Genomic DNA, 26,052 nt, shown 5'->3' with positions numbered 1-26,052 from the left:
CCAGGAGGCTGGAAGGTGCCTGGAGGAAGCATTGAAGTCTCCTGGGCTGGGCTGCTTCAGCTCAAGCTGTCTCCTGAGCTGTCCTGGAGAAGGTCTGCTTGCCCATGTTGGAAAAGGCTGCTCTTTTTCAAACAACGACAATTTAACCCCAAATATTTCACAGGATGCATTATCACCACCACCTGCACAGTGAATGCCGCATCCACCAGCCAGAAAGCTCCCGGCACTGAAAAACCCCTCAGCCAAAATTTACCGAGGACGCACCAAACGTCCTACAAAGCTCTGCCCGTCCAAAATCACCAGGAGCTGCACTTTAATATTAATCTCCAGGCCCTGTGCAGATTTAAAAACGCGTTTCTCCCCCTGCCAACGCTTGCTCGTTGGCCGTGAAGTCCCCAAACGCGCCCCGAGCACCCCCTGCCCAGTTACAGGACGAGATAAATTTCGGATAACAACAAAAAGGGGAAAGCAGAGATTGTGACAAGGGCTGGAAAAAGGAAGAAGCGCTCCGTTCCCATTAATTAATGCAGCCTTTTTATATATATATTAAAAAAAAAAAAAAAAAAAAACACGCACTTTTCAGGGTGTAGCACTGTTTTCATTTAACGCTGCTTTGAATTGCCGCCTCCAGAAGTTAAAAAAAAAAAAAAAAAAAAAAAAAGAGGAAAAGAAAGAAACCACAGCTCTCCGAGCCTGCTGACTTCTTATAAAAGAACCAGTTTTAAACTTGTTTACACTACTGGTTCCAAATGAATTCAAGATGGTGGCTAGTTAAAGAAAGGGAGCCCATGCCAAGGGTTTTGATCAAAGGGCTCCCATTCAACAATGTTCAGTTTTAATTGACCACTAATTAAGCTACATTAGTCAAAGAAAAGTCTCTATCACTTCTGAGTGACGAAGAAAAGAATTCCTTTAACCCTGTCCTCGTCCTCCTTCAGCCGGCTCGCGGCAAAGCAGCTTCTCGAGTCTCCGCCTTGGAAGCGTTTCCAGGATCAAGACGCCAACAAATCATTTTTTTGGGGGGGGTTTTGAGCCAAAAAAACTCAAAAAGAAGAGTCGGAGGAGGGCTGTCGCGTCAGGATCAGATCGATCAGAGGGAGCAAAGAGAGATGCCGACGCGTAGCTCGCTCCGAGCAGCGGGGTCGGGAAGGGGAAGGCTGCGAGGTGGCACCGGGATGGTTTGAAGGAAGGCCAAAAGTCCTCGATATTCCCGTGGGCTTCACGGAGAAGTTTGCAGGATGCAGGGAGCAGCTCCCCAGCACCGCAGCCCTCTTTGCTGAGGGCTACACTCGCGGCCTTCCCTTGCGTTGTATGTTATCCTAACGATTTTTGGCAACAAACCGCTGCCTTTCAGATAATGGCATTTAATGAGGCCCATATCTTTTTTTTCAGCGTTCTGCCCCAGGCTCATTAAAATGCACTTGTTTTTGCCACGCAATGGCTCGCTCTCCGAAACCAAAATATGAATGCAAATGGGCGCTGCTAAGTTTAAAGCGGGATTTGCATAACAGGAACCCAACGCGGCGCTGAACGCCTCTCAGCACCACAATTATCGCAAGGGGGGGGCAAAAAGGAAAAAAAAAGATGGGTTGTGCGAGCCACCACGAGCTCGAGGATGAAGGAGCTGCTGGTTCGCGACACCGTTATCTCCTGACGCCCGGTCTCAGCGAGGAAAGGGGGTCTGAAAAGCCTAAACTCACTGGGGTGATCGGTGAGATCGGTACAAAACGGGATGTACCTACTGCCAGTAGTGCTGAGAGATGAGCTTGTTAGCTGAGAGCCTAAGGGGGCAAAGCCGGGGGTTGTGCAACTGTTGTAGGGCCGCAGCCGCCAAATCGGGTTTTAAAAATAAAGCTGTGCACGGCCGGGCCTCCTTCGTAGAGCTATCAGGGAGATCAGTCACTCAGAAGGTCACCCCACGATTTATTTTGTGTGTTGTCTGTGAAAAGTTAGACTTGGAGGTGCTCAGCCCCGTGGTGGGGGCTTGCCCTGAGGTCCTACAGCACCCCAGCACCCAGCTACCTCGGTGCAAGGCGACTGGGCGCTTTTGGGGCCGCCCACTTTGCTCTGACAAGGAGGAAACCACGTCGTGAAAGCTTACCGTGGTTCTGAAACAAGCCCTAAAGGAACCAAAGTAGAGGTTTCCAGCCTTAAAATGCTCCCACTTTAGTGCTGACAGTGGCAGGAGCCTCAGCAGGCCGAGTGAGCACCCCAACGCCTCCCGTGACGCCACCGCGGGCAGTGCTGACGAGATCCTGCTCAATGCCAGCGAAGATTAGGAAAAAAAACACCAAAAATAATACCCCATGGTTCCCTTTTCTGTACACGACAGCTCCACGGAGGCACCCGGTCCCTCCCAGCACCTCAGGGGGCGGCCTGGTGTCACCGAGCGCAGGCCCGTAGCCACAAAGCCCATCCCGGTGGCCAAAGCTGAGGCAGGAGCCCTGCCACCACCATCCCCTCATGGCTTTCAGCTCCTCAACCAGGCCCAGGAACCCCACAGCAGGGCCTGGCAGTGCTCTGAGGCCTTCTTGCGAGCCCCAACTGCTGCCCCACGGCCCTAAAAGCACCTCCATCACCCCTGGGGGCGAACACAGAGCCACGGGGCACCCCTACGAGCTGCCCTCTCTTGGCTCTGGCAGAGCCAGAGGCCCTTCTCCAAGAGACAGATGTGTGCTGAGGGGACAACTGGGTTATTTCTCTCATCTCCATGCCGAGGAGATCGGGGACCATCCGTCAAAACCTGCCCTTGATGGTCCTGGAGCTGCGACATGGCGACAGCCCCCAGCGCCCTCCTGAGCTCAGAGCCCCCCCGACACATGGTGTTGGGGCGAGAAGGGGCAGGGCGGGGGAAAAAACAAAATAGCAATGATAAAAAAATAAAAATAAATAAAAAAATACCAAAGTTGTTATTTTTCCTGATAAAAACAGGAGACGTGGGGTGTATCAGGTGTTCACAAGCACGGGGATTCAAGTCGTTCTGCGACTCCAAATCTGCAATCGCCTCCGAGCCTCAACCAAGCACCACTCCCAAAGACATCTCCAGCTTCACCTCTTTACGTCTTTGGCTCTTAAACCCTGCCTATCCTGCGTGGGGACGGCACAAGATTTCTTTCTCCCTTTTTCTGACAGTTAGAGGCTGGGAGAAGCCGGGAGCACGACGACAGCGAGCACGGAGCCGAGGCAGAGGACGGGCAACCACGAGGCGCCGATGGCAGTGGGCACAGGAGGGGCAGCACTCGGTAAAACTGCATTAAAACAGCTTCAGCATTACCTAGCCGGGACTTGTGCCTACGATAACATTCCCTGCTGCTCATAACCCTCGGGAAAAGAGGCTCAAGACCCTCATCGTGGGACAGAGCCCGAGGAAGCAGCCCGAGCTGCAGTGTGCTAACAGGTGCAGGAAGAATAAGACGCTGGGCAATCAACTTGCCTTCCCTCTGCTTTGCCAGCCTGGCTTAATAACGCCACCAGGAACGTAAACATTTCGGCGATCCCTACTGAAAAGTCAAGAAAATAATGGGGCGCACAGCTCAGCCTCCTTCATTTTTTAAGTGATACGTCTGATTATTTCAATCGCGCCAGCACTTAGCTGAATGGGCTTAAATACGCATGCTGCATCGATCGGGTTTGTTTTATTCATCAGAAAGCCATTGAGCAATTCGGCATTATTATTATTATTATTATCATTATTTTTTCTTCCTTTTCTTTCCTCCTTTCAGATGCCACCAGCAGGCCCTTCCCGTGCGGCTGTGGGCTGCGCCTTCCGGGAGGAGGGACGGCGCCGGGCACGGATTTCCAGGGCAAAAAGCAATCCAGCGGGGCTCCGAGCGGGGTTTAGCGGCACTGCTTGGCCAGATGCTGCACGACAAAATCCTCCAGCTGCAATCCGAGGGCCGCCGGGCGAGCAGGGAGCTGCGACAGCAGCCCTGGGGCTTGTTTGCACCGTGCCCACCGCCTGCCCGAGGACCCCGGTGCTGCCCGCAGGGGGATGGAGCTGCTGGGACCCCTCTGTGCCCAAAACCGGAGCAGGAGAAGCAGCAGCAGCAGCAGCAGCAGTGCCCTGCTTGCATCCGAGCTGCAGCTCATGTGCTTCTCATTACGGGCTTTGCAGGCGTTGTAAAGAACAATTCGATCCCGCGCACATGGGTTCTCACACCAGCCCCACTCCTGTTCAGACACCTAATAAAGCCCCGCAGGTGCACGAAATTTCCTCCGCCGCAACTTTTTTTTTTTTCCTTTTTTTTTTTTTCTCCTTTTAATATTATTAATTTTATAGGCGAAGCTCGGGTCCTCGCCGGGGAAGGAATTGGGAACTCGGGCACCGAGCTGCACGCCGCAAATTGCGGCCGGGGAAGGGGGGATTTGTGGTGGGCAGGTTTCGGGCTGAGATGCTGCACGCTGGGGCTGCGCTGGGAAAAACCCCAAAAGCTCTGCCCTAAAGAAGTGGGCACCCAGCAGACAAATCCCCGAAGGCTCCAGGGCCGATTCTGCTCCTCCTGCAGCCCACCTGAAAGCCCCCTTGGGCATCCGGGAGGTAGCACCGTGCCAACACCTCCCCAGAAAGCAAAACCAAAACCGAGTAACGAGCGCAGAGCTCCCAAACCAAGAGGCACCGATTTAGAAAGCTTCCCAGAACGAGGCCTAGCCTAAATTAGCTGGATGAAATAATTCCCAGGGAAATCTTGGGGATTTTTTCCATGCCAGGAGGAAAGCTGAACGCCAAATCTTGCCAAATCCCCGCTCAGGTGTGGGGGTGCAGCCCCCCCGTTAAATCCCAAGAGGTTTAAGCAAAACTTTTTCCCGAGCCTGAGCATTTCTGCGCCGTGAAATAAGCACACGAGGGACCGGGAGATGGCTTCTGATGGCCTGACCTCGCCGTGACAGCCTGCCTTACCCCCTCCCTGCCTTTTTTTTTTCTTTTTTTTTAATAAAAAAATAATCAAAAAAGCAGCAGGAAGGCAGGGCAGCCCGGGGCAGGCAGCTTGTGCCCCTCTCCTGCCACCACGGCAGCTGCACAACTTCAGGAGCTGGTGAAAAAAATAAAATAAAATAAAATAAAACGAGTTCCCCTAGCACTGCGCCGTCAGAAAATGAGGAAGAAAGTGGCTGAAACGCTCCCTTTTCGAAAAGAAATTCCCTGTATGAAAGCAGCAAATCCCACGTCTCCAAAGTGCCACGGCAATTTTACAGTAAGCCGAGTTTAATGCAAACCAGATTGATGCCGAAACAGGAAACAAACAATTCTTCTGCACAATTTCCTGTAGATCAATTGGAAAGGTATTTAAAGACTGCACCAGCTATTAGATCTTTTGTTAACCCCCCCCCTCCCCACACACACACACACACCCCCCCCCCGGCCCTGCCCACAAAAAAGCCGCTCGGAGCGCACGCTGGCAGAGGATGTCAACACCAGGCCGTAATTCGCCGTGCCTCCCATCAATCAATAACCGAAGAAAATCCTATTTAGGATCGCTTTTTTTAAAGGAAAAAAAAATGTAATAATAATAATAATAATAAAAATAAAAATAAAATGAAACCAAACCCGACCACGGTTCGTTTCCAAACTGGCACGGCCGAGGACGTGCGGCTCGGTTCGGAGCGTATTTAAATCCCGCATGCATCCTGCGGGAGCATTAAGCTCCAGAAATGCCCGAAATGGTTTAGGAAACCCCCCCCCCCCCAGAGCTTTGCCACCCTAAAGCTGCTCCCATTTCGGGCGTGCACGACGGGAGGAAAGAGCTGGGACCTGTCGGAGGCAATGCTGCACTGCCCGGCGAGGTGTGCCGAGCCTGAAATGGGTGTTTTTAAACAGATTTGGGTTCTGCAGGCTCCCGGGTTCACAAAAACTCCCCCCGTCCCCCCCTTCCTGAATGTGAAAGGCAGCAAACACCGCTCGGGTCTCAACCTGCGGACTGACAACTCGCCCAATTTTTGCTTTCCCCTCGTTCTCGGGAGGCAGCTTACGGGATTCGCTTCGGTGACGAGATAAAACACGCAGCCTCGCCGCAACCTCCCCCCCCCCCCAAACAATGGGCCAGCCTTCCAGACGGCTTGGCCTCGACCCACGGCCCCAAAAAAGCAGCGCCCGGATCCATTTTCGCCCTGCCACGCACCCGGCCCCCCCCTCTCTCCACGCGCGCCCCGGCCGAGCTACCTGAACCGCGGCGCAAAAGCTCTCCCCGCGCTTAGGAACCCGCTTGAAAGCAGCCTGGAAGTTTGGCCAATAAATATTATTATTAATTATTATTGTTTCTGGTTACGATCCGCTCCTTTCCAGCGCACGCAGCCCTTCCAACAAAGCAGAAGCGTAAAATACCGCGCGGCGCTGAATCGCCGCAGCTTCATTCGGGGCTCGGAGGCGGCGGTAGAGGGGGGGGGGGGACGGGGACACGACGACACGCACGCCACACGCGAGCACAAAAGGTCTCTAATTTAGATTTAGAGATTTCTTTCTCCTCGGGCTCCCAAAGCTTAACTTTCCCTGCCACGCCGGCGGGATGACACCCGGCTCACGCCATTCACAACTTCGCACTTGTCATGATGAAGCGCGGCCCGTGGAATTATGGCACTCGGTGGCCTAGCCCCTTAGCAGGAGCGATACCGCCGAGCATTCATCCTCCTCCAGGAAACTTCCCGGGCTCCAAAAAGCTTTGGGATAGGAATAGCAGACGGGACGGGAACGGGAAGGACTCGTTAGCATCCACTTTGGGGGATTTGGATGACTTGGCAAACAACTTATTTCCCCAACAACTAGGCGGAGAGCCGGTTCGGGGCTGCTTAGGGTAAAGCAAAAAGAGCAATGACAATAATTATAGGGTTCCCTATATGATTGAACACACGCGCGTGGCGGGAGCTGCTGCTGCTGTGATCTGAAGAGACCAGCACAAGAAAATTTTGCCACTTTTGCCTTGCGTTTTCCTCTGCAGTAATTCCTTCCTCAGAGCCCCCCTGCGTTGAAACGTGTTGCAGGTACAGGGGGAAATAACGCTTTAAGAAAAGCTCCGGGAGGGGAAATTGGAACGAAGCAATCTGGAAAATCAGCTGTGGGAAGCGATCCCGCAGCCATCCCCTCGCAGGTACCGTGCACGTCCTAAAACACCGCCCGCACGGCTCGGGGAACGGGGAGCCGGGCTTGGCAGAAACACCTCGCCTCTCCTTCCCCTGCTTCCCAGCTCAGAAAACTCCTCCATGGAAACTTCCCTTCCAAAATCTTTTCGGGGAGAAAAAGCCGACCGAAAGCTCTCCCTGTCCGTGTATGGCATCACCAAGGCAAGCAGCGAACGCTGCCTCACACGCCCCCGTTTTCTTTCCCCCAAGAAATGCCCTCCGCTCCGAGGCACGGGGAGGAAAAGGTTTCTCACCGCCGGGCACGGGGAAATAGTTCAAGGCAAAAGTGAGCTCCCCCGGAGTGAGCTCTGCTAAAACACCCCGCGAGCGAGGGGAAAAAAAGCAAGCAGCAGAAAAAGCCTTCTGCAGACCTCGCGTTCGTGGCAGTTTATTTATTTTTTCGGTCATTTTTTTTCGTGACTCCCGTACCCAAGGTTGCTTTTCTCCCCCAGCAGCGAGCGGGCCCGAGAGCGCTTTGGAAGGATTTTGCATTTTTCGGCTTTTGTTTATTCCCAGGGAAGCCCTGCTTCCGCTGCCGGCGCTCGGTTCAGGGAGTTCAAGCCGAATTTAAACAAGTAATTGACTTGTCACTGGGAAAAGACAAAAAAAACGCAGAGAGAAAAAAAAAAAAAAAGCAGGGGGGAAAAAAAAAAAAAAAAGAGGACCGGGGGAATTTAGGGCTGTATCTTTTCCTGCAGCCGGGGGCTCGGGCAACAACCAGCAGCCCCGCTCTGCTCGCGCAGCCCCCCCGCCAGCCCGGCTCCCCTCGCCAAGGCGCTCCACGCGTGGCATCCCCGGGCTGGGCGAGCTGCCTGGCACCAACTCAAGAGCCTTACACCGCACGACCCGAGCCAGAACAATGCCAACCGTATGAAAAAAAAAACAACAAAACAAAACAAAAATAAAACACGGAACAAAACCCCCGAAATCTGTTGGCCAAGTGGCCGGCTGAATACTTTCTCTCCCCAGCTCTCCGGTGCCGAACTCCTGCAGCTGCGCGGCCGTGGCTTTTGGCACGGCTGCACCCGCAGCCCCTTTGTGCTTCTTCCCCGGCTCCCTTTGCTCCGAGGAGCCCAGGGAAGAAGGAACTTGGGCAAAAGTGTTGAAAAATGTTTCGGAGGGTCCCAGCGCGAGGTGAGCGCCCTGCGTTGCCGCTTCCTGTTTACAGCGCGCTGTCTCGGGGCTTTTATTACTTACTGGGGATGAAGAGCAGCGGCTGGCAACTTTTTTTTCTTTTTTTTTCCCTCGCAAAGCAAAGCTACCCCCAGCCTGGCGGCGCGTGGGAACGCCAGGTTTCGTCCTGACGAGCAGCAGGCGCAACTAATTCATATAAAAAAAAAATAAAAGAAAATAAAATAAAAGGGGAAAAAGAAAAAAAAAAAAAAAAAAAGCGCCTCCCGGTAAATTCACCGATTCGCCAGCTTTTTCTTTTCCGTCTTTTAAGCGGTGTTAAATCTCGGCTGAGCAAAGCCCCTCGGTTTGCAGCCCCCCCCCCCCCCCTAGAGCTGGGAACAAAAGGCGAGGTCCGCGAGGCTCCGCCGGGCACCGCGCACCCCAAAAGGCGCCGGGCGCCGCGCCCCCGTGCCACCGGGGGCACCCCGGGGTGCTGCGCCCCCCGCGCACGGCCCCGCCGGCCCCCTCCCCAAAAATTGCAGCGGGGCAGCAAGTTGGCAGAGCCGGAATCGGGGCTCTTCCCCCCCCCCCCCCACGACCTCCCCAAATTCCCCATTTTCCCGACAATTTTCCTCTCCTTTCCAGCCGCGGCTCTCCTCCTCCTCCTCCCCCCCCTCCCCGAGATATTTTAAAATACTTTTCCTCGCCGAGACCCAGCCAGAAAAAAAAAAGAAAAAAAAGGAAAAAAACACAGAGAAAAGGAAAAAAAAAAAAAAAAAGGAAAGAAACCTCCAGATGGCGAGTATAAACCTTCTGCTGGGGTTATGCGCGGAACGCCCCGCGCGGCTCTCGCCTCTCCTTCCCTCGCCCCCCCCTCCCCAAAAAAAGCTCCGCGGAAGGGGCCGGGGCCGGGGCCGGGAGGGGGCTGGGGGCGCCCCCGGCCCCAAGGGGGGTGCCCGGTGCCCGGGGTTTGGGGGGGGTCCCGGCGGGGGTCCCGGCGCAGCGCCGCCTTACCGCTTTGCCATTATAGTAGTACATCAGGGAGTTGCCGCCCATGCCGGGGATCGTGTACGCGCAGTACATGGTCCCGGAGCCTTTTTCCCCTCCGGTTCCCACTCTTCCCAACTTTTATTTCAAACTCGCTCGAGCGCCCTGTGTGTTGCTGCTTGGCTTTTTTTTTTTTTTTTCTCTCTTGCCTGGTTTTTTTTTTTTTTTTTGCTCTTTTTTTTCTTTTTTTTTTTTTTTCTTTTCTTTTTTTTTTTTTTTTTTTTTTCACCACAATTCCTGCACTTGCATGTTCCCAGATGGCCGGCCCGGGCGCGCTCAATATGCAAAGCAGGGCGAGACCATTCGCGGCGCGGGGGCGGAGGCTGCGCGCCCCCCCCCCCCCCCTCCTCCTCCCCCAAATCCCCGTCCCCTCCCACCCCCCCTCTTTCCCGCCTCCCCGGCCCCTTTCCGCGCGCCCGCGCCCGCGCGCGCCGCCCCGCGCCCGCGCCGCCTCGCGCCGCCCCGCGCCCGCCCCGCGCCGCCCCGGCGCGCTCCCAGCCGGCCGCCCGCGGGGCCGCGGAGTCGGGCCCATTAGCGAGCGGAATACAAATGCGCCTAATTGCCTCCCCCCCCTCCTTCTCCCCCCTCTCTCCCTCTCCGTTTTTTATTTTTTTTCCCTTTTTTTATTTTTTTCCCCTTTTTTAATTTTTTCCCCTTTTTTTTTCTTTCATTTTTTTTCTTTCCTTTTTTTTTCCTTTTTTCCCCCTTTTTTTTCCCTTTTTTATCCCCTTTTTCCCCCTTTTTCTTCCCTTTTCCCCCCCTTTTTTCCTTTTCTTTTTCTTTCCTTTTTTTCTTTTTTTCTTTCATTTTTTTCTTCCTTTTTTCCTTTCCTTTTTTTTTCCTTTCCTTTTTTTCTTCCTTTTTTTTTCCTTCTATTTTTTTCCTTCTCTTTTTTTTCCTTTCCTTTTTTTTCTTCCCTTTTTTTTCCTTTCCTTTTTTTTTCCTTTCCTTTTTTTTTCTTCCCTTTTTTTTCCTTCCCTTTTTTTCCTCCTTTTTTTTCTTTCTCTTTTTTTTTTCCTTTCCTTTTTTTCCCTCTTTTTTTTTCTTCCTTTTTTTTTTTCCCTTTTTTTCCCTTTTTTTCTTCCTTTTTTCCTTTTTTTTTCTTTTTTTTTTTTTTTCTTTCCTTTTTTTTTTTTTTTATTTTGGGGTTTAATTTGATTAAAAAGCGAGTGGCAGGAAGGGAATCGTATGATGCACATCTAATAACTCCGCCATCTGTCCGTGCTGCTGGCGCGCTCCCAGCATTGTGCGCAGCTGCCGCCGCCCGCCCCGCGCAGCCCCGAGCCCCCGAGCCCCCTTCCTTTCCTTTGCCCCCCTCCCCCTGCGGGGCAAAAGGGGGCTGCGAGGGGGCTCCGGGGGGGTCAGGGGGGGTCGGAGGCTTCACTCGAGCCTGCCAAACCGTGAGCATCGCAGGAAGGGAGGGCCCCCTTGGGAATGGATCCCAAATGCGGCTCAATCATTTGCATATGGCGAAGCAAATGCCAGCCGAGCGTGCAGCGCTTCTCCGGGCTCAACTTTAATAATTCAGAGCCCCCTCTTGCCTTACCCCGCGCCGCGGCGGCGGAGCGCATGCAGTATTCATCGCCCACAAAGGCCCGGCCACGGCAAAGTTTCGCCTCCGACTTTCTTTTTTTTTTTTTTTTCCGGCCGGCCCCGGCGCGTTGGGGTCGCGTGTGCGTGGCCGCGGCGGCAGGGAGGAGGTTCTCCAAGTCGCCGGCTTCGGGGAGCTCCCCGGAGGTTGGGGGGAAGCAGCCCTTGAATTATAATCACACATTTCATTCCCATTTCATGCTTTGCGGATTTCTTCCTCATTAGGGCGGCTCGTTGTCAATCCGACAAGAGCGCGTTTGGAACCTCTAAGCCACCCTCGGCGGGCCAAAAAGCCCGGCCACCGCCGGTCAGCCGTGCCTGGGAGGGAAAGGAAACCCTCCCCAAACCCGAGGGCTCCCAGGTGGTAACGCTCCAGAGGTGAAAAATACCCAAGTGCCCTGATCGGTCCCAAAAAACCCTCAATGACTAGGATTGAACGAGTTCTCCCCTCTTGTGTTTTCAAACTGCGAGCCCCGGCTTTGCTCTCCTGCTCACCGCTGCAGTTTCACAGCTCCACACAAAGTTATACAACGGGCATTACATTTTTAGTGCGGATTGTAGCACGGAATGGCATCGGGCGGACCTTTAAATCACGCAACTTCAGCACTGCGCTGCCACCCAGCAAGCCTCCAACTCCAGCCCAAGACGCCTGCGCTGACTGGCACGAGGTAATCCTAAAAATTCCTCCTGCTGATGCCTACGGAGCGTGCAAACGGGGAGAGAGAGCCAGGACTCGGCAAAGCAAGCCCCGAATCGTGCCCGACGTGTCAGGGAAATGGCTGCAGATGATTTCGGTTTGTTTTCTGCAAGCTCGGAGCGGGGAACAGGGATCCGACTCCGTTTGGATCCCGGCACACGAGTGCTTTCACTCCTCCGAGCGGGAGAATTTCGGTCCCAATGTCCTGTACCCAGCGCGATAAGAAGTTAATGCGGTTTGCAGGGCAGTAAGCCCCTCACTGTAACAGAATTCGCAGCACATGACAATAAAAATTAATTACTTTACCATATCCTATTTGCATTCGCACATACGTTGAGATAACTTTAATGCATTTTCCTGCCTGGCTGGGGGACCTGTGATTGTCCCGGATATGTATTTTTTTTTTCTCTTTTTTCAGAAACAGGAACGAGTATCTGAAGGTGGGAGAAAAGAGAGGGATCAGCCTAGAAATGCCCCGAGTTTCCTAACTCCCCTGGTAGCATCTCTGTGTCCTGGTATATCCTTTCCTCACTTCTCTTTTGCCACAGCCCAGCAGCAAATGCCAGAAGAGGGTGAGGAAACCTTGGAGACACCCCAGGAGGAGAAGAAAGAGCCCCGAGTGCCTGAGCTCCCACGGGAGGAGGAGGCAGGGAAGGAAACCGTCCCGGTGCCGCAGTGGAGGGCACCCCGTTGGCCCCGGGCACACCTCGGGTCTGCACAAAACACCAAAGCAAAGGACACTGGAAGGAGAGGAAGAGTCACAGGCCTGTGGGGACAGTGCCACTGCTGCGACCGAAGCCCTACGACGGCAGCAAAGCAAGGGAAGCGATCTGCGAGATGACGGGCTTGGCCACAAATTCCAAGGGATAATGGTGAAATCTCAAGTAAGATGGCTAAAATAACCAGTATTCCTCTCCGTCTGGGTCACTTGGATAAGCTCATCCTTCTTACACAAATCCTTGAGTGTCGTTATTAAAACGGACCCTACAAGTGGCTCCGCATCCCCAGATGCGACGGCTGAAGGGGAAGGGAATTTTGCCAAGCTGGGCCTTTTTTGCCCCAAATCAGTGCCCAGGATCTCAGCGGAGAGGTCCCATGAAGGCGCCCCAGCTGCTGCCCCGATGGCCTTTCCCAACCAGCTTCTCCCCTGGTTAAAGAAAACAAAACAAAAGCCGACTGCAGCTCTTCTCCACAAAGCCAGGTCCATTTTATAGGATGCCAGCTCTGAGCTCAAGGTTTCTTAAAATCACCAGCAGAGCTCAGAGAGGGATGTGCATGGAGCTGACCGGCAGGTACACAGCCAAAACCGCAGAGGGATGCCGAATAAACCCCAAGCTGCATGTGCTAGGGGTGTTGTCTGGCCTTGGTTTTGGGGGATCCCAAATCCGCTGGAGATTAACCTGCTGAGCACCCCGGGCAGTGATTTGTGGGTGTCTCTTTCACAGCGACCGCAGCTCGCTCTGGGCATTGACATTCCCCCCTCTCCCTGGGAGGAGGTTCGTGCTCAGATCCTCGTGTGCCGCAGACAGCAAGCAGCACAACTGCCTGATTGTACAGATGCCGTATGAATAAATCAGATCCTAAAAGCCACCGGCTCTGAGAAGCTACTTTACACCAGCCAAATGTGGATGCATCTGCTTTCGGAGGGCTGCCTAGCGATGGCACCCCTAATCGACCCCACCACCCTACAAAAGCCTTGTTTCCAGGCCTGGAGGCTGAGGGGACGCGTGGTCCCAGACCCAAACCGAGCTGTTCGTCCCACCGAGGGGACAGAGGGCTTGGGACCGAGCTGGGCAGCACCTGAGCCTGCCATACGTGAATTTTGGGCACTGTCGTTTCAGTAAGGCCGTGTTTTCGAGCTGATTTCCAGGCGGCTGCGGTCAGCCAGCTGCCACCCGTAGGTATCACCGTGAGCGCTGCTCCTCCCAAGCTCTTGCTCTGCACGTTTTTATGGACTTCAAATGTCAGCCAGGCACATCTGCCGGAGCCAGAGGAGTTCCTACACAAATTGCTCTTTCAGAGGTGACTGATTCGGTGGTATAATGACACACACCCCTGTCCTTGTGCTGCCAAAAACACGAGGTGAAGGGCTGGGGCGGGTGCTGTGGCAGAGGCCTGCAGCCCCACTGCAAGCCGAGACTGCCACCAAAAGCCACGGGACATCTCACTAAACCACCTTTAATCAGCCCAACATCAAACTTCTCTTCCTTTTAGCTCAAATGTACTGACCAGATAGCACACGGAGCTAATCACACCACAAAACCCCCAAAACCGCCTGCGCGTGGGCCCGCTCCCCGCCGCCTGAGGCCCCCTGGTTATTCTGCCACTTTCCCCAGAATGCCCCTCACGAAAGAAACCTCCGGCATCGAAACCTCCTTCACAGCTAATCTATTTTGAACAAAACCCTCTATCTAAAATATCCATTTGCCACCCGGTCTATTTTTGACTCCGCCGCTTGCGAAAAGCCAAGGGAGAAACGTAAAACACATGGGCCCGGATTTCTCGTCGCGCGGAGGCACCGCTGCCAATTTTTACCATTTTCTCTCCAGCTTCAGAGCTTTTGGTGAGCCCTTCTGGAAAGCCGGAGCTTCTGGAGTCACCGACTGCAGGGTGATCTCAGACGGCACGTTTTGAAGGCTGATAGCTGGGGAGGAGATCTAGGAAATGGGGACTCTGAGGCATCAAACCCAGGCCTTAAAACCTCACGATTTCGTCTTTTTTGTGGGTGGCGGGGCGGCTGACTCGGGATATTTGAACCTTTGAGGTTAGCAGTGCTGTGATGGCTTCTCCACAGCCCTCTGGCAACGTAAAGAGGCCTGGAAATGACTGTAAGGTGGCACTGGGGCTTCAAGGCCCTTCAGAAATAGTGCCGGCACTGACTGCAGGCCGGAGCGTCCCACTGGCCTCGATTCACGATTCACCACAGAAATTAACAGGAAAATTGTTTTAAGGATCATTTCCGACCCTTCCTATGTGTCCCTAAGGCACTGGGGATGAAGAGGTGGGAGGCTTGGATATTTGGGAATTTTGGTGCCATTTGTCCCAATACGAGATCCAAGATGTCCTGGATCTGCCCTACAGCCTGGAACCCGCTGTGGGGTTATTTGGCAAAATAAATCAGCAGAGTGATGGTTTTTTACACATCAAGGAGTGCTGAGCAGTTCACCACCACCAAATCTGTTTGGATTATGAGGGAGGTCACTGCTCGTGGAGTAAAATACAACCTGTAGCCATCGGCGTTGGAGCTACTGTTCCTATTCCCTCACCAATAGGTTCCCCTATGTTCTTGGTCAACTGTTCTCCATTAGCAGGATGTACAAGCTAAATACGTGTTTTAAGCACAAGGCAATCAAGAACCTGATCTTATATTTGGTGTTTAGGAACAGAAAGCACACTAAAACACAACAATTTTCATTAGGATCAATATATATTCCCCCACATCGGTTCGGTGGTTTATAAACGATAAAAAACCTACTTGTACCAGGACTTGGAGAGGGAATTTATATATGTTATGATGTTCCACAACTCTTTTTTAAAACAATACAAGAGTTCAATGTTTGTATACTTGGAGTTATTAGTGCTAAATACAACCGAGAGCATTTCCAGAAAGTTCCCTGGCTACAAAGTGCTGCGGAGCCATGCCTAGGCCTGGAGATGCCAAAGTCCCTTCCCCAAATCCCCTTCCCATGGGGTGGGCAGCGGGGCTCTGTGCCTGGTGCTGCCCCCATGGAGTTGATGTAAATGGGATGGCAATTCTCTAGTAAAAGAAAAAAAAAAAAAAGAGAAAAAAGAAGAAAAAAAGTGAAAGAAAAAAACAAACTTGTGGGCACCATGCAAATGGCCACATGGCTAATTTTTACGGACCCAAACTCGGTCTTTTTTTTTAAAAAAGTCACATGCAGCAGTTTGTCTACATGGTAAAACGCGAACAGAGCGGATCAAAGCATTCAAAAGTGTTTCTCACTAGCCTGCTCTCTGCTAAATGCTCTGCAGGACCGAACATAGATGTGGGATCCTGCAAAGTCGTATTCTTTCCCACTCTGCCACAAGAATCTGCGGAGGGAGAGAAACGCTGCTTCTCATTTATTGCACATTGCCATATGGAAGGCTTTTCAGCTGTTACATAGCTAGGCCTCGCAGCCCCTCCATCTAGCAGTTAAATATTATTCTGTCACTATTTCCCTTTGTATAGACGGGGAAGGGAAGCTCAGAGGGGCCAGGGGTTGCAATCCCTAGGGCCGCGCCGGTCCTAGACACTTGTCACCTCGGAGGAGGACGAGCGCTTGCATGGTGGCACCTCGTCACCACGTCCCCACGGAACCCAGTGGTGAGGGTGAGGAGCCTGTATGAGGCGTTTGGGGTGAATTTGTGTCTGTACATTGTTTGGAAATAAAGGAAAGAAATGAGTAACTCTTCCTTTGCCCACCCATGCACATCACCCACGCCGCTGAGCAAGGCGGTTTGGTTTTGCTGCGGGCTGCCAGCGGGGGCATCGCACGCAGAGATGGAAGTGGCTGGTCCCGAAGACCTCAAAGAAATAGGATGGAAGGACCTCAAAGAAATAGGATGAACCCTGTTCTGGGAAAAGAGCCGGCGAGGTGCAAAGGGCACGGTGAGAGCTCCGGCTTTGGGTCTGGATCTGGCCAAAGTGGAGCTCATGACACCGCGAGGCTGCTCAGAAGAAGGAAAGGAGGGCCAAGTGCAAGGCTTTTGTTAAGGCTCAAAGAAGGAAAGGATCCAGAATAATGGGTATTTAAGGAAAGGATCCAGAATAATGGATAGTTAAGGAAAGAAACCGGAATAATGGGTATTTGAGGACCCCAAAGTGTTCCTTGGTGATCCCACCCACCAGCCAGAGAGTTTCCTGGTGCCACAAGGAGGACCAGGGCTCAGGATTCCCAAAAGCACACACCTAGCACAGTTCCCTCTGTATCTCGGACAGCTGTGGCTGGTTTCTGCTGTGCTGGTGCTCACACGACCCGAGCAGTACAGGATCCGAGCACCGGCACCAAACCCACCCCAGGTCTCAGCACCAGCTGGACCGGGCTGTAACCAACGCTAGCATTTTTGTTTCTCACGGTCTTTTTTCTTCTCTCTTTGCATAAAATCGTTTTGTGTCTCTCTCTTTTTTTTTCTTTTTTTTTTTTTTCCAGGAACATAGCCCGGAGGAGGGAAACTGCCGGGTATCCATCTTTTCTTGGAGATCTTCAAACAAAAGATGTTCTGTGCAACATTGAGCGTCAATTTTCCCATTAAACATGAAGAATTCGGCTTTCCGACTGGCTGTTAACCCTTCGGATAGCACAGCTGGATGAGATGTGACAGTGACGTTAGGATGAGGCGCCCGGGCAGCAGGTGCAGGGACCTCACCTTCCTCATCCTCCGCGAGCACAGAGCCGTGCTCTTGGGCCACGGGCACTGAGCGTGGCTCTTCCACGACCCAACGGCCGTGATGGGGCTCAGGAGTGAAGTTTTGGATGGTTTGCTAAATGAGGACATGCTAACGAAGCAGCTCCTGAAATGGCACAGGGCGTTTGGTGTAAGGTGTGTGTGGTCCTGAGACCACAGCGCACACCGCACCCGCTCAGCGCCGGGCTCAGTTTGCCAAGCTTGGCCCAACCTCACATTATTTCTTTTTGTAGATTTGTCCCTTACTGGGTTTTGAACATGTTTTTGTGGTTTCTTCCCAAATTGCACAGTGCAGGAGAATAATTAGGGGTACATCTTACGCAGTTTGTGTTCTTCTGTGATTAGAGGAGAAGTCCGCGAGGTCTTTGGGCACTCTGCGTTTTATTTTTACCGTGTAAAATCCTTCAAGATCCTTCAGGTGTTTGTACCTTTGGTTTCACCGGGCTTTTCATGGCAAATAATGTGCTAAAATGCATCTTGCAAACTGACCGGTTGGGCTAAAGATGCCACGACGCTGGGTCTTGTGAAACAAAGCGCGGGATTTTGCGAGCACATGGGGTCGTGCAGAGGTTCTGTTGGGTATTTTACATCCACTGTGCAGATTTGGTTATTTACACCCAAAATGCACGCCCTTAAAACATGCAGCGAGCCAACTGCAGGCATGTTACAGAGGAAATCCCTTGCTGCGATGCCACGCGCTTTCCCTGTGAACTTTGCTTTCCAGCAATCCTAATTCATACTCGAAAGCGTGCTTTCGGTGGTAAGGATCCAGCTGCCGTGCTAGAAGGTGCATCCTCACCCCACAACCCTCCCGAGGAACCTCTGCCACAGAGCCAGAGCCTGGCCCGAAGGGGTTACAGCCCGGGGAAACAAAGACGGCCAAAAAGAAGGGAGCTGAGGCCCGGAGAGGTGAAGGGAATCACCAGCAAACCCTGCAGCAAGGAGCCTGGGGAGCAAGATCCAACTTCGGCGGTTCTGTTTCCTAACACTGTGCCATATTCCCATCGACTGCTCAAATTCACACTTAAATGCCTAACACATGCTGGTGCCAGCTTCTCTAACAAAATATGGTTATTTGGAGGGCCTCGGAAACTGCTGCTGCTTGAGAAGTGGGTAAGGCGTAGCCAAATGAAGAAGAAAATCTAATTGCTGGCTGATAAATCCTGCGTAGCCAGCTCTTGGGATCTTATCAGGGGCCCTGCACTGTTTCCTGGGCTTGGGTTGCTTCTTTTTTTTGTGTTTTCTCCCCTAAAGCCTCATTCCAAAAATGCTGTAATTAGATAAAAATTTGGACTCGGTTAAAAATTTTAGTTTCAGGCCCTGGTAGCTGCTGTGGGCAAAACCTGAAGGTGCGATGCGAGCAGAGGTACAAGCTCAGGAAAAAAATAAAATAAAAAGAGAAGCAAACACAAACCCATCATGTTTACAAATGCCTGCTGAATTTGGCGTGCCAGGGAGCCGGGGGAAGATTTTGAACAGGAATCTGGAGGTCGGCAACCATGCCCTGATCTTTTAAAAGCCTGATTGAACTGAAAGCCCCCGCACAACCCCTCTGCGCCCCGGAGATGGGTGGCACGGACCTGGCGGGGGCGAAGCTGTCCCCGAGCAGGAGGGGCGCAGCCACCAGCAGGGCTCTTCCCTGCGGGATTTCAGGCAGGGCTTCGCGGTGCTTTCGGGACCGCTGCGCTAGGCATGATTTGTGCTCTTGGAACGCCCTTGCTGCTTTACTGCAGTAGCCCCAGCAGAGGAGCCTTCAGCCACGAATCGAGCGCCGCTCCTTTCCTCCAGCCCGATTTACAAACCGCAAAAGGCACCTGGCGTTTCCAACTCCTTCCTCCAAAGATCACCCGCCAGGAAAAGCCGAGGTGCTGGCTGCCGCTGGGGGCGAAGCGATGCGGGAGCAGCCTCTCCAGTGACACGGGTTGGGCGAGGAATTCAGGCGCCGCAGCCCCCCCAGATCGGCACCGAAGGGGTTAACAGACATATGCTGTATAATTAGGAGATGCATTAATGATTATGAATAGTAAATGACTTGGTGCAAGGAAAAAAAAAAAAAAAAATCTAGGCAAAAGGGACAGGCACCTAGCTCCCATGTTTATTAGGAACTGGATATAACTCGCAAATTCTGCTATTAAGAATCCTGCGTTATTGGTGTAAATACTTCCAAGGGTACATCAAATTGTAATCTTTCATACGACATCCATCAAACCAGGCTGGAGATTTTGACAAACATTAAACACAGTAAGGAGGCAATTATGTATGCATGATTTAATCTGCAACTAATTAATATGCAAATTTATTCATATGTTAGTTACTAAATTAAAAATGCAAAGAAGCCCTTATGGTGATTCTCAAAATTTTGCACAAACAGAACATTTAAAATATAAGAAAAAATGAAGTTTTTTGGAAACCTGCGGCATACTTTAAATCTTTGGAAACCTGTTGCACGGAGACGGTTCAAAAATATTTACTTAAAATAGCGGGGGAAGATAAAAGGTGTGTTAATTTGGTGCTCGAACGTGGTGGCACAAAGGTTACCCAGGAACCTCGGCAAGTCTGCAGAGATGTGCACTAATTATCAAACAAACTGTGTTCCAGACCCAACTCCCACAGCCTGCAAAAAAAAAAAAAATAAAATAAAATAAAATAATGAAATAAATAAAAATTCAGGCTCGGCACGAGCTGGGCATCGTCCTGGCGTTTTGCTCGGCCGGTGGACGGCTGGGTGCTGGCTACAAATCCACTGGGATTTGGGCTGGGACCACGGCACCTGCACCCCGTGCCTCTGACACAAAAGCCCCCGCTCCTTGTTCACCTTGGGTAGGTTTTCTGTCTCAGAAACGCTCTGGGAAGGCGGCAGATAAAGGGCGCGAGGGAACTAATTGGGTGAAGGCGGGCAGAAAGCGCCTTTAATTCTTTTCCAGATGCATCTTCAAAGCAAAACAGGGAGGCAACCAAGACGCAGGCGTTTCAAACAGCTCCTACAAGAGCCCTGCGACAGCCAGGGGTTGGAAAACCCTCGGTTAGGGGCATTATCGGAACCCTAACGGCTCCGAGACGACAAGAGGTGAGGGTCACACACACAGGATGGCCCCGAAGTGCTTCCAGGAGCCCTCCTGGGCCACTGCACTCGCCCTGTGGCTTCTGTTAGCCCTGCTCGAAAGCCAGAGGTCGGCAGTGCCCGGAGGGGCTCCTGCCCGGCCGCTGAACCCCTCTGCCTCCTGCCCCGGCCCCGTGAGCTCTCCCTCCCTACCGAAAGGCTTCAGCGGTGCCAGAGACCACCCTGTCCAATTTCAGGGGAAAACCACGAGGCTGGAAGGGGAAACTGCAGCAAAAACGCTCGGAAAATGCAACCAGACTCGGCTGCACGTGGTTAAATCGACTGCGTCGCTCCTCGCTAGGTGCCTCCCGATTTTTGTTTAGGCCAGAACCAAATGTAAGGCTTTTAAAAGCTTAAACGTACACATTTATGCATTCATTACACAGTGTTAAATCTAATTTGTTCTTTTTACTGTCACAGGAAGCACATGTTTAAAGCAATCTGTTTCCTCATATGAATGCTTTCCTGTCTGTTTGAAAAAAATTGCAACACACTTTACCCCAAGTAACCAAGAGGTGATCATAAATATCCCTAAATAGCATTAAACAGATATGAAAGACATTAACACTTCCAGAATGCCAAAGTAGTATTAAAAAAAATTCTAACAGATGCTCCTAGGTCAAAAAGTGAAATGTGTGTTTCCTGAAAAAACACTCTCATCAGAATCATAAATGAACTGTGAGCGGAGAAATGAGGTGTTGCAGAGCAAACGAGAGGATCCTTTTGGTTAAGGACTCCGGCGCACGGGTGCCAAAGTGTGGTTGCAATAAAAGAGCCCGAGTGAGATGGGAGCGAGCTGCGAACCCGCACCCTCTGCGCTCCACCAGGTGGCAACGGCGCGGGCCGGGCCCGGGGCAGGAGCGCGGTGGCGGCGGCCGGGGAGCGGTGGCGGTGTGGCTGGCCTCCCACCAAAGCCCTTGGGCTTCTCCTCGTCGCTTTGCGGCCTGGCCTTTGGCAGGGAGAAGGTGCTCTGGTCTGGAAACAGGCTGAAATTGTGGGTAATAGGCAAATCCTGCCGAAAATTGCAACTTTACTGACGGCCTGCTCGCTGCGGAGCTGATGGGCGCCGCTCAGCTGCTTCGATGCGTGAGCACCACGCACCTCAGGGGCCTTTGCGGGCACCTGAAATGTGCAAGTCGCCTGGATTTGCCCGAAAAAAATGCAAAAATGGGTACCTTTGACTATTTACAGCACGGGGAGGATGGCCTTGCATGGATGCTGCCTCTGAGATACCTCCCACCATGCGTCCGGCATGAGGTGTCCTGTCTGGGTCCTGTGTCCTGTCCATGTCCCGTATGTGTCCTATCTGTGTCCCATCCGTGTTTGGGTGGGCTCAGGGATCTCGAAAAAAGCCCGTTTTGGGGCACTGCCAGTTTTGTCTGGCTGCTGTGACACCCGTCCTGCTCCTGCTGGAGGCCCGAGGGTGAGAAAGCCAAAGGCAGCGGCGGGCACGGCCCCGCGCCCCGGCGTCCCCTTGGCCGTGTCCCCTCGGCTCGGGTGCCGACATCGAGCGCGTGTTTGGCCTGTCGAAACGCGCTGAAGGCCATTCAAAATAAAATAACAATAAAAAAACAACCAGCCATTGTAGGCCGCCTAGGTTTTGTGCCAAGAAACTGTCAGGGGAGCTTTGCTATGCATTTAACAACGTTAATAGTTATTGGAGCTCTCCATGCCATTTTTTTTTTTTTCTGTTTTCGCTTATGCTGATTTTTTTTTTTTTTTTTTTTGCACGTTTACCGCTTCGGCGTAAAGGCAAAAAAATTACTCCGGAGCAAAAAAAATAAATGTTCCTTTGATAAAATACACAGACTAGGTTAACGAATGCCTGCGAGTCAAAGTGCAAACGTCTCAATCCTGGCAGATTATCTCCAACTTCCCGAGATAACTCCGGCACCGCTGCGCTCTCCCCTCCGCACGCCGCATCACCCCAACCCAATCACTTCTAAAATGGAAGAAAAACTTAAAGCAGATCAAATAAATAACCCCCCCAGCCCAGGAAGCCGCCCTTCCCTAAAACCGATTTGGAAAGGCTTGATACAAGATAGGGTTGAAATGTTTTTTGCTTCGATGCTGGACTGTGCTAATCAGAGATCTGAAGCCACTGCAGTGCTTGTAATGAACACCAGCTAGAGATAATATTTAAAGAAAAGCTACAAAATCAAATCGCTGCAGCGAGCGATTTTAGTTTTTATTTTTTATCTCTGAATGCCTTTTGCCAACAATTAGCCTTGAATTCAAACAGAAAAGAAAAAAAAATTAAGCGCTGAGTTTTGCACTTGTGAAACTCGCCTTAATTTCCAAATGGAAAAAAAAAAAAAAAAAAAAGGAAAGAAATAGAAATTACACGGATGTATAAAGGAGGAAAATAGAAGTCTGGGCAATTTTAATTGTGAATTAAAAATGTGTGTGTGGTTCAGAGGGGGGGAGAAAGGTGTTAGGCTCCAGCACACGCGGTGGGTTTCCTCCCCAGCACGGAGCCCAGTGTCCCACCGGTGGACCCCGCTCAGGCGACCCTACAAACCCCGCTGCAGGCACTGCGAGGGATAAATGGTGCTCCACAGGAGCAGCGATTTGCCAAGAGCTGCCATAAAAACAGTGCTCTCTGCTCTGTTTTGCCCTTTCTGGAGGCACACGGAGATCATCTGGATGCGTTGGCCAAAGCGTGATGTCCATGAGGGAAAATCGCCTCCTGCACTACCTCCAGTACTCTGAAGAGGGAGTCTATGCTCAAGCTAAACCCAAAACCCCACTAATCCCACACCTCTGTCACCAGCTGGCCACAGCTATTCAGTACGGGATTTTTTATTTTTTTTATATATATATATATTTTGAGTCCAGGATAGTTAAGTGTGTGAAGCCTGCACTAAAAGTTTTGCCTTTAAATATACCGCAATGCCGAGGCCTCAGAAAAATACCCCAATCACACCATTCTCCCCGGATCCTTTCTCATGTTTAAGATATCCTGTCCGATTTACCCGAAACCAAAAACTAAGCATTTTTAATCTGCATTTCACTGCGTTTTCATCCATTTGAAAACACCACCACAGCGTTCGGCCTGCAAGATGTCGCCGCAGTCCTGTGGGGTCAGCGAGCACTTTCAGGTGCGATTTGCGAGAGGAGCTCTTTTAACCCATCCCCTGACTGCTCGAGAGTAATTTAAGTAATTTTCTGGGTTTGTGGCTGAATTACACAGAAATATTTCCACAAAAGTGCCCGGTTTGGCTCCTGTTACCTCCTCAGGCCGCCTCCTGCCCCTCTCGGCTCCTGTTACCTCCTCAGGCCCCTCTCCCCGAGCTGTCAGCCTGCTCCCTGTGGGACCCCAAATCTCCACAGATTTCTACTTCAGGAAGGTCAGCTCCATCCCAGGAGGCCTGGCTGCAGCTGGAAGACCTTGAGGTGTCCTCCTGGCAAGCTCTGAGGCACCTGGGGCCGAGGCAGGGCCCCAGAGGTGCTGGCCCATCTCCTGGTACTGCAGGTGGCGGCCGGAGGTACAGGGACAGTCGGGGACACCGTGGTTGTTTTGGACAAGTCCCCATCAAGTCGAAGGGAAATTCCTAAGGTTGTGTTTTATTTGCTTGAGGTAGGAAGTCTGCAAAAAGCCTGCACAAACAGCACAAAGGGTGCTTCCTCGCCTCCCAGCTACTCCAAGGCTCCCAGAAGAAAGCCGTGGAAGAGCTCCAGGTGGCATCCCCGTAGTGTTTCTCTTTCCTTGCTTTTTGGAACAAAGCAGGTGTTTCCTTAGGACGTACGACTGAGTCATACACTTCCTTATCTGTCTGGGCAGCAAGGTCAAAGCCCATACGGTCCTAAACACACCCCAGCAAGTGCAACGAGATGGCTCCTGCCCAGGGGGACACCTCGAGTTAAGATGGAAGAGGGAGGCTGCTGCCACCACAAGTGATGCTGGGGAGATTTTACCTGCTGGTTCTTCAACAAAAGCAGGTTTCTGGTTCCTCTTTTCTCCTTTAACACAACTGGGATGACGTTCAGCTTCTCCCAGCCTTTATTCTGGCTGTAGTGTCCGCACCACAAGGCTCCCCCCATCATGAGGATGCCAGCCCAGCTCAGCCATAACTCCCTGCCCTTTCCTTTTTGAACCCTTTGCATTTTGCTCCAGGGGCTTCACTTCGGGCTGCAGCTCCCAGGCCTGCTGTAAGGATCGAACAGAGCCCCTGGTGTGCTTGTAAGGGAAAAGAGTGTCCAAGGAGAAGGGAAATAGGAAGTATAAGGACTGTGTCTGACTGCACTCCTTGCCAGAGGACAACTGGGCCAAAGGAAATACGGCTGGCGATGGAGGAAACAACAAGCTTTAACCCCTGGGAAGCCTGGCCCAAAGCAGAGCACCTCAGGCTGCAGAAAGCTTCACTGCCTGCCTGCCTGCCCCCTGCAGGGCTCGAGGGCTCTGTCAGAGCTGCTCCAGCCCCGCGGCCCCGTTGTGCGGCAGAAGGCAGCCACGCGCCACCCCACAGCCATCCTGCCTGCGATTCGATGCTCCAGCTCTGAGCAAAGCCACCAAGCTCTCACACCGTGCCCGCAGCTGACTGCCATCCCAGCACCAGGAGCTCCCCGTGAAGGCTGAATTTCGGCGTTATCTTTATCTATGAATTATCTCTGCCGGAGCTCTCCAGCCTGCGACCTGCCTCCTGCAGCCGGGATGCCTGTGAGAGGTGCAGGGGCAGCCAAAGCGGGTGAAGGCGTCAGGTTAATGGTTAAAACAGCAGCAAAACCTTTGAATGAAGTTTAAGGGGTGAAGAAAATCGTACAGGAGAGATGTCTGATTGCACAACGGCGATGGCAGCAGCTGCTGCTTGCACAGAGCATTTTACCAAATGGCTGCACAGCTCTTCATGAAGTAGCTGCTGAGGTTGCTCTGTCAAGTCAGTGTCTCACCTTCAGGGGGCTCAGCCCCAAATACCCCAAGCTCGCCACCCTTTTTGGGTCCCGATTTGGGGAAATGGAAGGGGCGGCGCGGGGACAACCACCTGCACCCACCCCACGTGGCCGACGGCATCGGCTTCGTGACACCCGCCCCTCGGTAGTTTCTACATGCTGATTAGCTCCCTAGTTTAATTTACTTTGTTTGCAAAACTCATAGCCATTTCTTATCATAAAGGGGAGCTGATACCACGTATTTATTACCATTTATCATTGAAATTTTTATAAGACTACTTATGAATTAATCAACAATAACTGCTCTCTCCAACGCTGCTGCATTAATCTCCATATCCACCGCATAAATCACACCGAGCACAAGTTAATATACATATTTTAAGAGAAATACGGCAATATTTCCACCCTATCAACTAAGTGTATTATCAGCCAGTTAGGCAATTTATAAATGCCTATACTTTATCCAGCATCATAAATCCTGGCGGTTCGGCGTGCCACGAGCTATCGGCAGAATGAACCTGACCTTTTATCGGATGCTCCTGCTGGTGGGGACACCTGGGTGTGCGGTGTTTCAGGGGAAACGGATGATCCATGATATACCAGAGACGACCAGACTCAAACACGTATCTGTATGGTCACGCAGGCAAAGCTGTATTTCATTCAGAGCCAAACCATTCTCGTATTCACATTATTGGACTCGTTGTAGATTCATTTCCTTATTCTTAGAAGGCACAGCTACGGGCGATTAAAATATCGGGGCGTCCCTTCCTGCGTTTTATTTTCTCATAAATTGTGCATCTCCTTAAAAGCACTTCAAGTTTTTAGCGTGTATTCGACATGGGGATAATTGACTGAAAAATAGCAATACTGTTAAAATAGTTAAGGAGTACCGAGCTGTGGAAGTGGTTCCGTTCTGCACAACAGCAGCATTCAGGCAAAATTAAAGGAAGCGCGCGTTTGAGACTAATCTGTGACAAACACAAATCGCGTCTCATTCTTTGGAAGCAAGAAGCAATCCGTAAAAAAAAACTTTTGCGGCGGTTTTACATCCCCGAATGCTGACGTTTCCAACATCAGCGTCATCTCTCTTGCTCAG

At 51.8% G+C, this 26,052-nt stretch overlaps 1 protein-coding gene across 36 annotated transcripts in view; it reads right to left on the bottom strand.

Moving 5' to 3' along the window:
- The window catches only part of LOC311426864 (transcription factor 4), a 178,042-nt gene that overhangs the window by 40,360 nt on the left and 111,630 nt on the right, over positions 1-26,052 (bottom strand). For 2 of the 36 annotated variants that reach the window (XM_084503619.1, XM_084503620.1), the window contains exon 1: positions 9,238-9,582. The exons of 29 other annotated variants lie outside the window; for them this stretch is intronic. In XM_084503619.1, coding sequence (XP_084359745.1) covers positions 9,238-9,306 — 69 coding nt within the window. In that variant the 5' untranslated portion in view covers positions 9,307-9,582. Of the gene's footprint in view, positions 1-6,157; positions 6,177-9,012; positions 9,077-9,237; positions 9,584-26,052 lie in introns of those variants that run through there. 5 more of the 36 variants (XM_084503617.1, XM_084503618.1, XM_084503621.1 and 2 more) reach the window with 4 other exon arrangements.

Source organism: Aythya ferina (genome assembly GCF_964211825.1).
Source record: "Aythya ferina genome assembly, chromosome: Z".
In the NCBI taxonomy this organism is placed as follows: Eukaryota; Metazoa; Chordata; class Aves; order Anseriformes; family Anatidae; genus Aythya; species Aythya ferina.
The sequence above is the reverse complement of the archived record's forward strand: the minus strand, read 5'-3'. Positions and strand labels throughout refer to the sequence as shown.